This window comes from Musa acuminata, chromosome BXJ1-8 (genome assembly GCF_036884655.1).
Source record: "Musa acuminata AAA Group cultivar baxijiao chromosome BXJ1-8, Cavendish_Baxijiao_AAA, whole genome shotgun sequence".
NCBI classification, from domain to species: Eukaryota; Viridiplantae; Streptophyta; class Magnoliopsida; order Zingiberales; family Musaceae; genus Musa; species Musa acuminata.
This window is the reverse complement of record NC_088334.1, coordinates 46,246,480-46,261,182: the sequence shown is the minus strand read 5'-3', so window position 1 is coordinate 46,261,182 and position 14,703 is coordinate 46,246,480. Positions and strand designations below refer to the sequence as shown.

Sequence of the window (14,703 nt, the reverse complement as noted above, 5' to 3'; positions counted from 1 at the left end):
ATTCATAAGAAGAACATTTGTGATAGTCCAAACTAATTAAGAAACGAATGATTAGGTATCAACCACACAAAATCATATTAGTTTATATATACCTTAAATCTTACAAATAAATCTGAAAAATAAACTTATATATTTATAATTCATCTTAAAACATAGTTTGGCTTATGCTCAATAACTCAATTTAGACTCAAGAATTATGAACCCTATTGGAGCTTCATTAACTTTAAAATATTTCTTCTTACAACATATTTATTTATTTTTCCTTGACATTAGATTTATCAAACTTATAAATGAAAAAAAACTACTTCAATGCAAATATATCCAAATCTAGTGGTTTTAATCTCATTAGAAAGCAGCTCTATTAATATTAGAGAGATAAGAGGAGCAAATAAAATTATCAATTGGTAGGTTGTTTTTTTTAGTGTTTCTTCAATTTTCATAACAAAACAAGAGATGATTAATTGTTTTGAGTTCAATTATTGAATTAAAATTCATGTATTTTTTTCATAATTAACATATTATTAATCATGTGCATAATGTCAAATTCCCTATTTTCTTAACGTGGTCTAGAGTTTCCTACCCTAGGATCGTAATCCAACGGTCGAAAATGCCGATCAAACAGGATCAGAGTAGCTCGCTCCTCGGAGGCCGTTGATCTACTTGTAAATGCCGATATAGACTCTTCTGCTACGATTCGCCCACCGATACATTCCCCCGATTCCGTTCCGTAAACGGGAAGACTTCGTTTGAGCTGAGGAGAGGAGACACACGTTTGACCGCCCCCGAAACCCTAGCTTTGATCCATCACCTCGGCCCATCTCCGAAGCTTTCTCCGAACATAACGCGGGCTCGGCTGTGCCGGAGAGCAAGAGCAGGTCTGCCTCAAGGTTTAATCTAACTTCTGAAAGTATTTTCTTTGTTTGCTTTCTGGAGTTAAGCTTGCACTGGAAATTTAACGCCTTTCTTGTTTTTACCAGCTAAAACTGGTGAATTTATTTCGTTTGTGGCTTAAAGGTGGGATTTTGTTGCCCTTTCGGTGCTCAAGTTTGCAGAGACTTCTGGGGTTTCTGCTGATTTGAAGTGTTGTTGAGGGCTTCTTGGTGGACGTGAAGGAGGGGCGGGTTTGCTTCGTCTTGTGCTGGGATGAATAGTGTTTTCAGTGAGCAGATACTGGCCGATAAGCTCTCCAAGCTCAACAGCACCCAGCAATGTATCGAGAGTATCCTTCCCAATTGGGTACGTGCAGATTTTAGTGAACTTAAGGTTGACTTCAGCATCTTCTATTGTTCGTTCTTTTCCTCTTGCCAGTTGTAGTTTAACTTTTAATTTTGAGAACCTGGGATTTGATTGAAAAGGAAAAGGTAGAGATATGGTTTAATTGCCCACTGTAGCATGCCAGTTAGGAACATGGGTGATTTTCCATGTTTTGACTCAGATGCAAATACAAATCCACAGTTAGTACTAAAGGCTGACGATCATTCCCCATGCTATTAGTAGTCCTTGGCCACATACGCTTTCCAATTCACTTGCAAAGACATATCCTCCATGCTAAATTGAAGTTAAATTATTCACTGTTCATCTATCATCTACTTTTGAGGATGGCGAAGGGAGAAGTTCAAGTACAAACAGACTTCAGTCATAATATTTTCAGCAGATGACAGAGGATCATAAAGAGGTGCATGTTAAATATTAGCTATATTTTCAAGGACCTACTTAAAATTTTCTTCTTTGGCTTCTTAGTTTTTCTTAGTTCTCAATAGTACGATCTTATTTTAATAATGAAGAGAGAATGAAGAAGTTATAATTCTACAATTCAATGAAAATAAGATTAACTATGACGATAGACTTAACCATGAACTATCAAAGTTGATGAGTCGATTAGCATATTAATTTCTATACTTTGTGTTGGTGAAAGATCAGGGATAATGCATGGTTAGTAATCCTACAAAAATAGTTTTATCTCTTGAACACACTTAAGGATGATTATCTGGAATTGCATTATTTAATCAGGATGAATACTATTCCAGCTCGACTTGTCCTTTGACCTAGATAACTGACTTTTAAGGCCATGTTAGTTATCTTAAGTAGGCCAATGAAGTGTTGGAACATCGTGTTGTCTTGTTCTTTGCCTGCTATTGGTTTTTGCTTTTTATTGTTGGTTATGTTTTTCTATAGTAAATCCAGGGAATTTAGCACATCCTTGTTAAGTATTAAGCAAACTTGCTTGTATAGTCTGTTTGTGAATGCTTCATGATGTCTGTACTTCCTTTTATGCACTCAATTATTTATTAGCACTGGCAAATGTGATCAAATGATAACTTCTTTTAGTCAGTAATATATCTTGGATTTTGAATTGTAATATTGTCTTTAGTTATAATAATATGATTCCTATCAACTGAAATATAATTTCATGCTTTACATACTGAAGAGAGTTAAACATCTCCTTGAGCCACATCGTTCCCTAACTATGTAGTTTCTTTGAGTTGGTTTTTTTTATCTACTTCACTTCATAAACATTTTGCATCATTTATCTTCTTGTTTAACTTTTTTTTTTCTCGTCCATTATAGTAGAAGCCTGTTGTCATAGTTAAATGATTATATTGTTCTTTAGGACCATGAGTTCCTTATTTGCAACACTGCTTTCAAAGCAAGCCATGTTCCCTCTCTAGTCAAAATAGGCTAAAGCAGAACATGACATTTTAAAGGTGCCTAACAAGAAAACAATTAAAAACTTCTTACACTTGTCGTGTACTGGGATTAAATATATAGGCTGTATTTTCTATAACTATTTTTTATATGTATTTTTTTTAATCTTTTTCTTTATTTTTGTTTTGTATTTTTGTTTGGGGGAGTGCACAGAGCTTGGGTTCTGCATATTTCAAAATTTCAAACTACTTATGAGGGTAAACAAGGTATATACAGGCTAAAATCTTTCATTTTATGTCTGGTAAAAAGTTGTACTTACTGTGATGAAATGTGTCTTTTCTTTCTGCTCATGTTGTTTGGTTATTTCTTGTCGGTCTTATTCTTCTGTTTGGTTAGTGATTGCTGCAAGTCAATGAGATACCTTAACTTTTTTCGCCAATAGCCCTGTCGCATTGGTGTATTTTCCACCGAAAGCATGCAGAACAGGTTATCCAAACTTGGGATAAGCAATTCCATAGTTCACAAAGGGAACAGAAGGTTCCTTTTCTTTATCTTGCCAATGACATTTTACAGAACAGCAAGCGTACTGGAACTGAGTTTGTCAGTGAATTTTGGAAGGTTCTTCCAGCAGCACTTAAGGATGTTTTTGAAAATGGTGATGAACATGGAAAGAATGTCGTCTCCAGACTGGTGTGTTTTAGTTAAACACTTACTTCAATTTTGACTTTCAAGGTTTTCTTACATTTGCATGACAAATCTTTAAAATAAAAATTCTTTCCTTGATAATATGCAATCTTCCATTATATTTATTTGCTAAATCATGTGTGATGCCCTGAATCTTGTGAGCATTACTTGCTGACTTCATGGCAGTAAAAAAGGGAACACCTGAATGAGTATGCGTAAAATCTTCCACATGATGCATTCCTTTCCCTTTGACTTCCTCCAGTTGTCTGTACATTCGATAATACGATAATATCCTTTATAGCCAACTTTCTAGTCTGTTACCATCTACTCCCATCTCTGCTAGTGATGCATTCAATTAATCCATTGTCTGCATGTGCCTACTTGTCCTTCTTGGTTCCAGCCATTCATACATTTTGATTACATCTAGGTACACATGCATTTGTATAGGTGGTCAAGCATCTAAATGTCGACCACTTAATAGTCTATGCGGGCTTCTAAAAAACACACTCTTTCTTTTACTGCATGAAAGAAAGTGCTTTTTAGAGCTTTGCCATGAAGCTTGATGCTGAAACTTCAGCAGTTGAATATACTTCCTAGCTTGACCATTTGATATCCTGTCCTTGTGATATAGCAGTAGCCTGAAACTGATCTAAGTGTATGGCATGTTTTTTTTTTATGTAAAATTGTAACGTCAGAACTTTATGGAATTGAATTTCACGTTCTTGTAATATCTAATAAAATGTATAACTTGGGGCCTGTAGTGGACCTTATTTATAAACTAATCAAAGGTTTAATGCCTAGAATATGAGCCAATATCATGAATTTTTGTGTTATTAGAGGAATTGCAGTAATTTAATATTATCAATTGAAAAAATGCTACTCAGGCTAGACCACTGATTATTGTAGGTTGACATCTGGGACCAAAGAAGAGTGTTTGGGTCACGTGCACGGGGCCTGAAAGAATTGATGCTTGGAAGTGAACCTCTGCCGACATTGGAATTGAACAAAAAGCGCTCACGTGGTTCTGTCAGAATCATAAGGAGAGATTCACGATCAGTAAAGATAGTAAGATCAAAGTCCCTTGTATTGTACATTTTGCTTTATTAGCAGTTATATTTACACACAACAAATTGAGAAGGAATGACTAAATATACAATTGTTTTGAACTTTGGAAACCAGAAATTGTCTATGGGAGGCACAGCAGAAAAAATTATATCTGCACTGCACAATGTGCTCAGTGAGCACTCCAAAGAGGAGTCAGACTTGAACAAATGCAAAGCTGCTGTCATGCATGCAGCAAAATTGGAAAAGGATGTAGAAAGCGTCTGTAATCATGGTAAATAATTGCCAGTGTCATGCATGGCAAAATTTCTTTCTTTTGTACCTGCACAGTTACTTCATAATGTTTTGTTTTTTTTACGACTCTTTTTTTCTTCAGATGGGGATCCTCGCAGGGGATCATTGGCTAATGAGCTACAGGATGAAGAAGCAACACTGAAGGAGTGTGTTGAGAAGCTTAAGTTAATTGAATCAAATCGTGCAGTTCTCGTGTTTCACTTAAAGGAAGCACTGCAGGAACAGGTCTGAGTATTTAGGTGGAATTTTCTTATTCATTCATGTCTATTGAAAAAGGGACCTGCTTTTAAATTTTGTTTGTGGTTATTTTTTGTGGATTTGTTCAGGAATCCAACTTGGAGAATGTTCGTACTCAGCTACAGGTGTGTAATCTGTTTAACTTGCTTGAATCCCTCGGAGAGGAAATGAAAATGTAATCTTGTTTTACTCAATGGTCTTGTTTAAATGGTGCACTGTGTGGTCTATATCTAGCAAGAATACTTATTCATTGGAACCTGTTGTAGCAATGTTATTGTACATGCTTCCACTCTTGTATACTTCCAATTTTAACTTCCCTTTTCTTTCTGATGAAAAGAGTTGTCCCATGGCAGCTGGCTGAGGCCATGGTTGAGGAGGCTGTCAACATGCGGAAGAGGCTCAACAATGAGCCAATTGTGATGCCGAATAAACCACTATCTGCACCGGAATCACCAAAGCCAGATTCAATTGGTCCCCCAGCCAAGATCTCAGAGAAGACTGCTGCTGCAATTGCCGCTGAGGTTGCCGATAAGCTTACAGCTTCCACTCATTCCCAGCAAATCATGACCTCAGTTCTTTCCACCTTTGCTGCAGAGGAGGCCAAGAATGCTGGTTTGGCTACATCAACTAATCCATCTAATTCTCTTCCCATAGCCACATCAGATAGGAGGATGATATCTGAGAAGCCCTTGCCAATTTCTGACACCACCGCCACTGCCTTCGTACCTGTTCAGCAGATTGTTGTTTCGACGCCGCATCAGCCTCAAGCTGTTTTGGTGCAGCAGAGTCCTGTACAAAGCCAGGCTTCGGCAACCCAGACACAATACAACATGTACCCAGTTTCAACACAACAGTACCTGCAACCTTCAGGAGGTGTAATGATTGGATTACCTTACACCTTCAGCACCCTACCTCCACCGCCACCACCTATACCTCAGGTAATAAATCTGGCAAGGTCATCATCACCTTTGGTTCAGCAGCAACAGCCCATGGCTTTGATTCAACAGCCAGCAGCAGCAGCAGCAGCAGCACCACCACCACTACTGAACATGAACCAGCCCATGCTGATAAATCAACAGCCACCTCAATATGCCCTTCAACAACCAGCACCCCGCAGTTATAGGCCCCTGCAAACCCCTGGCATAACATTTTACCATGCTCAAATACAATGACTGGACTCTGAGTTCTCTGCAATATACTCATTCCGTAATTACCACAGCTAATGTATCTGTGCAATGTTTTTTCTTTGCAAAATGAGCTCATTGTAGAGGTGGGATCCTTTTTCTGGTGACAAGTCGTTGCAGGATATTTTGCTCAGGAGGATAACCAAATTGGCAAGAGTTTCTTGGTTATGCTGTACCGTGTAGTTCTGATCTTCTCCAAGAACACACTTGGTTTTCTGTATACCCAATGGAAGTTGCATTTGTTTCAGTAAGAATTGCCATGTAAAGTGCATATGATGGGTAAAATACAGGGTTCATGAGGAGCCTTTTCCCTGTCTAGGTGTTTATGTTTGTATGAATTCATCTTCTGGCTCGTATGAAGCTTGGGAAGTGCCGAAAAGATGTACAACACTGCATTAACCTTGGGATTTAGTTTGAATATAAATGTTGATGCTCAATGCACAAGCATTTGGGTGTTTTATGATCAAGCAAAGCATGTGACAATTGAACAGAGCCTACATTTTCAGTGCCAAGCACAAGCATTCTCTCTCTCTCTCTCTTAAACATTTAAGCTGAAAAAATTAAGTGCTAGTAAACATTTCAACTTTGCCAAGAATACAACAAGATTAACAGAGAATTCCATCTTTCAACATGAACTAGGTCAGCATTCTATCACAAGGCTTGGTGCCAATTTGCTCATCAGGGCATAGGAGTAACAAAGAGTGCCATAACACAGTTTGTTCCTAAGTTCGTGGACACCATGAACATGGCTGGTGTGACATAACACAGAAGAAGAAAGAGAATGCCAGTGATCAGCAGCAGCCGTGAACATACTCAAGTCAACACTTGAGAGCCAACCTATAGATGTAGTCTCTAATAGACAGTGGAAGGTAATACAGAATAGCTAGAATGGTGGAAAGTTGCCCATAAGAGAACCAGGCAGGAGGTTGCTTCGAGAGTACCATAGCAACAGTCCTCTTTGCAAACTCCTCCGCTGGTGTCGACTTCGGGCCCTGAGACAAATCTGTCCTTGCACGAATTGCATCCTTGAAAGGTTTGTAGAACTTCCATTCGGGCATTTGGTCATAGCTGGCTGTTGAAGATTTTCCAAAGTTCGATCTGATAGCTCCAGGAGCTACGTTTATCACGCTAATGCCAAAGGTCCTAAGTTCCAATCTGCAAGGCATACAACAAAAGATAGCAATAGTTGAATAAGTATGGCAGCTGAGAACAATTACCTTAAAAGACAACAGAGTTCACAAATAATTTGATGGATACAATGAGGCCGAGGATGCAACTAGTTTTATGATTCATACTTTATACCAACGATGCAATTTCACCCAGGCCAAGGATCCAACTATAATTTTAACTTTTTTAACCCTAATCAACCCAATATGGGCATAGCAAAACGATTCAGACCTTAATGTGTCCGTCAAAGCATGAAGTGCAGCTTTTGATGCTGAATAAACTCCTGCCCATGGTCCAGGGGCTAATGCAGAAATACTTCCTATATTTACGATTTTTCCCTTCTTCCTAAGCACCATCTGAGGAACTACAAATTGAATTAGCCTCATTGGACCTGCAGAGAAGCCATAAATAAAATGATAAATAAGGCAACGTGAATGAGGATTTATGAAAGAGACACCATAATGCAGGTCTTGCTACTAAATTTAGCATCTTTCTGGGCAAAGCCAGCAAATCAAATGAAGCAGCCATCACCAAAGGATTAAAGCCATTTTATATTAAAAAGGTAATCTAGCCGATCCAGTTTGCTTAATGCTCTCAATTTAGTTTGCAAATGAAAAATAGAAATATGTGCAAAAAACATATGGTTTTGTTCTAAAATCACTGTATCCTTTACTGTGTAACTCTGACAGACTAAGATTAAGACAAAGAATCCCCAGAGTTATAATATGCTAGAATTTCAAAGTGTTTGTACAAAATGACATGCAGCATTGAGAAGCATGCCAATTGCCATTTCTCGATGCAATCAGCACAGAGTTGATAGAACCAGAACCAATTCAGACAATTTGGATCAATCCATCACTAGAACAAACTAGATTTCAAAAGTAGGAAAAAGAATTAAGGAGGACATAAAAATAAAGATAAATTCCAGTTTCCAATGAGAACATTTACCGTAGACATTGGTATTGAAGACATGCTCAAAAGACGACATTGGGACCTCAGCGAGCGGTGCGACCAAGTGAACTCCAGCATTGTTGACGAGCACATCGATTTGACCAAACTTATCCAAGGTGTTTGTCACAACCCTCCGGATGCTGTCCTCCGAAACGACATCCAGTTCCTGGAGGAAGAATCTCGGATCGTTCTCAAGGCTCTTCATTGAGCTCAGGGACCGGCTTGTTGCGACGACGAAGCACCCCTCCAAGGCGAAGGCTCGTGCGAGCGCGTATCCAATGCCCCCCTCCGAACATCCAGTGATCAGAACCACTGGTTTTTCTGAATCAGCCATTAAAGATCCCAACTTTGTACTGTTCACAGATGAAAACAAATAAAGACACAGTTTTTCTCCCTGATTTGGGCTGGGTGAAATCTAACAGGATCAAGAAAAATTACAGATAGAAAACCTCACTAAATCCGGATCAGATACCCAAGCTCCTCTGCAGATGCAACTGCAAGAACCGATCTTTTTAAGTATCGACACAGAAGAAACGAGATTGGAAGGATTTGTGGAGAAAGAATGATGAGATGTGTCCTTCACCAAACCTAAAACAAGGACAGAAGAACAGCAATAAGGGCCGGTTGATGCCCGATCGATCGCGCACACACCACCAACGTAGCTATCGTTTACCCTAGATCTACTGATTCCTGTTTCACTACTTTAACGACGCCCTGTCCTTTCCATCGATATTGTACTCTCTTAAATGGCGCGCGCGTGACCGAGCCAATTAAACCCGGTTCATTTAGATCATCGATCCCGGCTCGGTTCAACGAGTATAAGGTGCTGATGGACCTCAAAACCCGATAACCCACGCATGGATCCTTATTTTGGATCCAATTAGCCAAGCATTCTAAATGCGGATCGAAGTTTGAGACACAAGTTATGGGTAGATCCGACCCGATAACACCGTATTTACGGGTTTCTAAGCCCCGCCTCCATGACGATGGTGTCTCCCTCCTCGTCCGTTACAGCGTCGGCGGCCGCCCCTTCCCTGCCCCGACCTCTCCCCGTTTCCTTAGCGATCTCCAGGTAATGGCCGTGATTCCTACCCCATTTTCTTTCTTTGCAGCCGCTCTTATCTCTTCTTGCCAGTGGTTTTGAGATGTTGGTTATATTAGTTTCAACCCCAGTTTGTTTGCCACGTTGATGTTTGTGTTCGTCCTTGTATGATCTAGTTCAGCATTCCATGTATTTATCTAAACGGTAAAGATTCTTCCGTGTTGGATGTTTGTGTTTGTGACTCTAAGATCCTTATGCTGTTGTTTCTTTGTGGGAATGATTGATTCTTGCATATCGGGTGTTTGTGTTTATGTTTCCAAGAACTTTATTGTTTCCACTGCGGGATTCAGTTAGACTGTAGTGTTTGTACCAAAGAAACAATAGATAAAGTTCTTAGAAGCTGGATGAAAGAGAGCGAGCTTTAGCTGCTGACGAGGTGAAATATGGGTCAAACTGTTTCAGTTGTGTCCCAGACTAGGTTCAGGTCTTTCAATTCTATGGTATGTTATGATCAAAACTTGCCCCGCACACAGATTTTTGCACCCGATGTACTGCAGTTAGAAATGTCTATCTTGTTTTGAGCAGAGTTATGAACTGTGGGCTTAAGGAAAATTAGTTGGATTCGTTGCTTCCTCTGCTCGTGGCTTCTTCATGTCTCAACTGTTGCTTTATAGAAGTGTTTGCATGCTGCTGAATACTAATGTTAACTTATCTTTGTTGTGGTAATCGTAGGGACATAGTGAGCAAGATAGGTGGAGATTCATGATCCTACGATCGGTGGGTTCAGCAAGTAACTACTATCAAGGTCTACGAACTAGTTTGTCCTGCTCGAGAGCAGCATTGCAACTGTATCCAGATACCCCAGTTGGTGATACTTGTTTTGGTATGTCAGAATCACTACAGTGCCAGAGAGAATCTCATTCTTCTACAAACTTTTCATCAGCAAATGCAAACGGATCATCTGAGACCACAGAGCCTGTATCTCCTCATGATGATACTACCTGCTCCCTGAGCATTCAGTCCACTCCTGACATTGAGAAGAAGTATGTGCATCGTGTTTATGATGCCATTGCTCCCCATTTCAGCTCAACTCGATTTGCTAAGTGGCCAAAAGTTGCTAGTTTTTTGAATTCCTTGAGGCAAGCTTCAGTCATACTTGATGCCGGTTGTGGGAATGGAAAATATCTTGGTTTTAATCCTGATTGCTTTTACATAGGTTGTGACATAAGCCCTTCTCTAATTGAAATATGTGCAAGGAGGGGTCACGATGTAATGGTTGCTGATGCTGTTAACCTTCCCTACAGAAACAACTTTGGTGATGCTGGAATTTCAATTGCTGTGTTGCATCACCTAAGCACCGAGATGAGGCGGAGAAAGGCAATAGAAGAGTTAGTTAGGGTTGTTCGAAAGGGTGGACTGGTTTTGATCACTGTGTGGGCTGTTGAACAAGAAGATAAATCACTGCTTACTAAATGGACTCCTCTGTTTCACAAATATGATGAAGAATGGGTGAAACCCAGCAGTCCTGTTCGTAATAATCCAGTAAACAAGTTAGAGAGTATCCCTGAGTTAGATGAAAGTTGTCGTCAGGACACAAAACAAACAAAACAAACATGCAATGAGTTATCTGATGATAAAATGGAGTCTATGGATAGTATCATGGTTGATGCTTCTATTTCTTCTGCCACCACAGGAAGTCATCTTTACCCCATTAGTGGACAAACTGAGACTCAGCAAGAATATTTTGTTCCTTGGCACTTACCATATCACCGTGCTGAAATTAGTGGTGCATCGGCTTCAGCAGTTGAAACTGGGCTGGCAAAGAAAGATGATAAGAAAGGGGCTATGGTTTACAATCGTTATTACCATGTTTTTGTTGAAGGAGAGCTTCAAAGGTATGTATTTGATGTTTACCCAATTATTGTGAAATGTTTGTAACATTGTGGGCACATCTGACTCCTAATATATACCGGTTTTGCTATCTCCATGTAGTAGTAAAACATGCAACGGCTGGTTATTCTATAGCTTTCTCTACAAAACTGCATATGTTAGTTATATGCAAAAACAATTTCTTCCATTTTGTTTATAATGTATGCTGGCAAAGATCAATGTTTGTGAGAAAAGCCTTAGATAAATTTGAAATAAAGGTCAGATGCCACTTTTAATAGGAACTTATTTACAGGGCAAGCTTAAATAGTGCTTCTTTAAATCTACCGTGACAAGCTGCAAAAAAAAGCAATGCTTGAAATATTTAACAATGATTTATAATTTTGGATCTGGAGATAACTGCAGAAAGGAATAGAAAAACACTAAAATACTTTTTCCTAACAAATGAGATGAAGTATAGTAGTCATCCAGCATGCTCTGCATAATAGATATAGCAAATTAAATGCACAATTTATTGATCGATAACAACAATATTTTGACTTCTTTGGATTGCAACAATCAAGATTTTTCTGTTTATAAATATGCTAATTTTTAATTCTATTTTTCTCAAAGAAAAATCCATGTTATTTAGGAACAATATGTAATCATCATAACTATCACAAATCTCATGTTTATGCTATTTAGGAACATATTTTCACCATAATGTTGCATTGAGATTGAGGTTCTTTGAGATTTTTTATGTATTTTTGTCTATTGAATTTGCAGTTGAAGATATGTTTTAATGATACAATCTTCAAGATCTTGGTGCATGTACCAACTTTAGAATCTGTCTCTGATATCTTAAACTTTTTTTTAAGGTAATGGATATACTCACAGACATGATTTTGTACCTTAGTTTGATACCAACAAGGTGATTGTGAATTGTCAATCATAACTAACTACCACAATAAGCTGTAAAATCATTGACCTTAATTGTTCCATATAATGTCGCTCATATTCAAGTGATTCAAAATAAGCTCATGCAAGGAATAGGAAAATGCCTAGGATCCTAATCCTAGTTGTATATTCTATTTAAAACCCTTGTTCCATGATCATCAACAAATTATAGTGCATTTGTTACATATGCAAATATATTGTAATAAATTAACTAATACATTTGTGAGATGCAAGTGTTACTAATACATGTGTCATCGCCTATGGTGGGAAGCAAAGTTTATGATGGCCCTGTCACTTGAGACATGTTTTGTTGGGATTGATAATGTCAGGGGGAGGGAATTAATGCAACTGTGTATTGAAACATTTTGCAAGTTAAGGAAGCTAGAGCATACAAATTAAGGAACACCAGAGAAAAGCGATACACATGCCTTCTATAGTGGTTCGACCTGTGACCTGTCGACTATCGATTCCTCGTCTCTTGAGATCACCGGGTTTCAATAACGATCTTTGTTCAAAGTTGAAGATCAAAATCCTTGCACCTTCCTTCTTCTCAAGGTTACGTAACATTACAATTTGAAACACTCCTCTCTATAGAAACTTAAGAGAGGTATCACACAAAAAAATTGAATCATGTTCAGCAAATTAGGTAGCTAAAACAACAACTGCACCTGGTCTCTGGCGGTGGTACTGCTTGGGTTTGGTAGTACCACCACTAGGGACTTGACCTGACCCGTAGCCCTTTTTCTAAACCCTAAATTTTCTTTGAATCCCCACTAAGCCCAAGTTGCATTGGAGCAACTTTATTATTCCAGCAAGACCCTGATACTTTTTCAATTACTTTTTAAGTGTACAATTTGTGTTGGAAAGTTTGATGTGATATGTTGTAGGTGGTGGTGGTATATGATATCTTTTATTTACCATTTGCTTTGTACAAGCCTCTCCTCGCTACCTGAATTTTGATGTCTCGTGTGGCTTAAGCAGCAAGCATTGTTGAGTGGATATACCGAATGGCAATTTCATGCCTTCATACCTTGTACCAGCAATTCTGTGGAATCAAAAGAATTTGCTGATCTAATTGTTCTGTTTTACTATGGTTGATGAGAAACTAATTGTGGTCAGAACCTGGTTGTTCCCCGACCCAGTCAAAAGCAAGATAGATGATGGATTTGTAGTCCTAGGCAAATGCATTTGTCCTCCCTACAGTAGTCATGTCTATTTTGAAAGCAGTCATTGAAATGGATCTTTGCCATACTTCTAATATACAATTTGAAAGAAAACCTGACAGCTTAACTAAAATGATTTCAGGCATGTCTATTCTGAAAGCACTTCTTGAAATGGATCTTTGTTGTACTTCTAATATATATTTTGAAAGAAAACCTGATGGCTTAACTAAAATGATTGCAGCCAAAACTTTCATATGGTGAAACATATGCTGATGCCAATAATTGAAGAAGCAAATCTAAAAGTTACTTTCTCCATTCCATGTGTTTGTGGTTTCTCTTTAGTGCTTAGATTCATGTCCTTTGTATCGTTATTTTCTCATGTGGTGCTGTCCTCTCAACAATAAATTATCTTTGCTCATTATTTTTTTGCAGGTTGGTTTCCGGCATAGATAATGCATCAATTGTTGACCAATTCTACGACAAGTCCAACTGGTGTATTATTCTTGAGAAATCCTAAATCACTGCTTTACGAAATTGCTGTGCTCATAAGATCCAACAACAAATCATGCTGCCTGAATTGGTCCAAGTTGTACAACTCAAGATGATTTTGATGTCAGTTATTTCTAAAACATGATAGTTGAAGATTCTGAAAGATAAATGCTGAGTGGTTTATCCTTCTTAACTTGGTCTACCTCAAGTCCGAGAAAGATATTTGATCACACAGCTTTGGTGGAATATTTTGTACTCCACGGCATGAACTTCCTGGAATTATGGGAAATCTGAAAGATGAAATATGTGTCAGCTGAATTTAATTGCCGGCAGTAAATCTTTATCTTTTAATGGTTTATGAACCCTCTTTGATTTATGTTCTTGTATGAACTTATGAGGAGTATTTTGCTCTCTTTCTTTTCCCATGCGTAGACTCTTCAATTAACATTGATTTAAGTTTCTTGCTACCTTCAAAATTTTAGGCAATTAATAATTTAAATTATAAATATATTATAATCTAAATTTAATGGTTAGAAGATTGTCTATCTGATAAAGATTATGATGGTAAATATTTCGTTGATGATAAGGATAAAGAGGACAATGAGGTTTGTTTAAAATGATAAAGGGGAAAATGACGCTTGATCACATATAAATGTATACATGAGCATGATTGCATCCAAGAGAGTAAGGTTACAAGATATTGATTTCTTTCATAATCACTCAAAAGAGATGTTAATTTCATGATGTGATATAAATTGAGGAAGAAAAACGGCCAATTCAACGAAGGGAATTTTCAAACTACAGTGTTTGTAGCTATAATATTAATAAATAATAAGATAAGTGATTTGATTCTAAAATAATTGATCTTCAAGATCAATTATTATTAAGGGTGAGTACTTACTTAGATCTGATAAAATAATTAGAACTTCAAGATCAAAAATAGTTCCATAAATTCCCCACT

General features: G+C 38.0%; 3 protein-coding genes across 14 annotated transcripts; 2 read left to right on the top strand and 1 right to left on the bottom strand.

Moving 5' to 3' along the window:
• Window positions 1-709: 709 nt before the first annotated feature.
• On the top strand, window positions 710-6,378 carry LOC135588235 (uncharacterized). Of its 9 annotated transcripts, none has more exons than XM_065080280.1 (9): window positions 710-887; window positions 978-1,219; window positions 3,089-3,132; window positions 3,265-3,336; window positions 4,237-4,395; window positions 4,510-4,666; window positions 4,769-4,911; window positions 5,013-5,048; window positions 5,277-6,378. In XM_065080280.1, the coding sequence occupies exons 2-9, from the start codon at window positions 1,144-1,146 to the stop codon at window positions 6,093-6,095; spliced, it is 1,506 nt and encodes a 501-aa protein (XP_064936352.1). In that variant the 5' UTR covers window positions 710-887; window positions 978-1,143; the 3' UTR covers window positions 6,096-6,378. The 9 variants fall into 9 exon arrangements, with proteins under 9 accessions (XP_064936352.1, XP_064936350.1, XP_064936349.1 ...); XM_065080278.1 differs by having other exon boundaries at window positions 3,220-3,336; XM_065080277.1 differs by having other exon boundaries at window positions 710-875; window positions 1,046-1,219; window positions 3,089-3,336.
• A 281-nt stretch (window positions 6,379-6,659) lies between these two features.
• On the bottom strand, window positions 6,660-8,950 carry LOC135588237 (short-chain dehydrogenase RED1-like). 4 transcript variants are annotated; one of them, XM_065080282.1, is made up of 5 exons: window positions 8,814-8,950; window positions 8,664-8,719; window positions 8,223-8,578; window positions 7,506-7,665; window positions 6,660-7,262 (listed from the first exon to the last, which is right to left on the bottom strand). In XM_065080282.1, the coding sequence occupies exons 3-5, from the start codon at window positions 8,557-8,559 to the stop codon at window positions 6,926-6,928; spliced, it is 834 nt and encodes a 277-aa protein (XP_064936354.1). In that variant the 5' UTR covers window positions 8,560-8,578; window positions 8,664-8,719; window positions 8,814-8,950; the 3' UTR covers window positions 6,660-6,925. The 4 variants fall into 4 exon arrangements, with proteins under 4 accessions (XP_064936354.1, XP_064936353.1, XP_064936356.1 ...); XM_065080281.1 differs by having other exon boundaries at window positions 8,675-8,719; XM_065080284.1 differs by having other exon boundaries at window positions 8,675-8,928.
• Window positions 8,951-9,135: 185 nt separating this feature from the next.
• Window positions 9,136-14,118, top strand: LOC103996326 (tRNA (carboxymethyluridine(34)-5-O)-methyltransferase). The gene is made up of 3 exons (XM_009417230.3): window positions 9,136-9,297; window positions 10,000-11,162; window positions 13,686-14,118. Exons 1-3 carry the CDS (start codon window positions 9,151-9,153, stop codon window positions 13,768-13,770), a joined length of 1,395 nt encoding a protein of 464 aa, XP_009415505.3. The 5' UTR covers window positions 9,136-9,150; the 3' UTR covers window positions 13,771-14,118.
• Window positions 14,119-14,703: the final 585 nt, after the last annotated feature.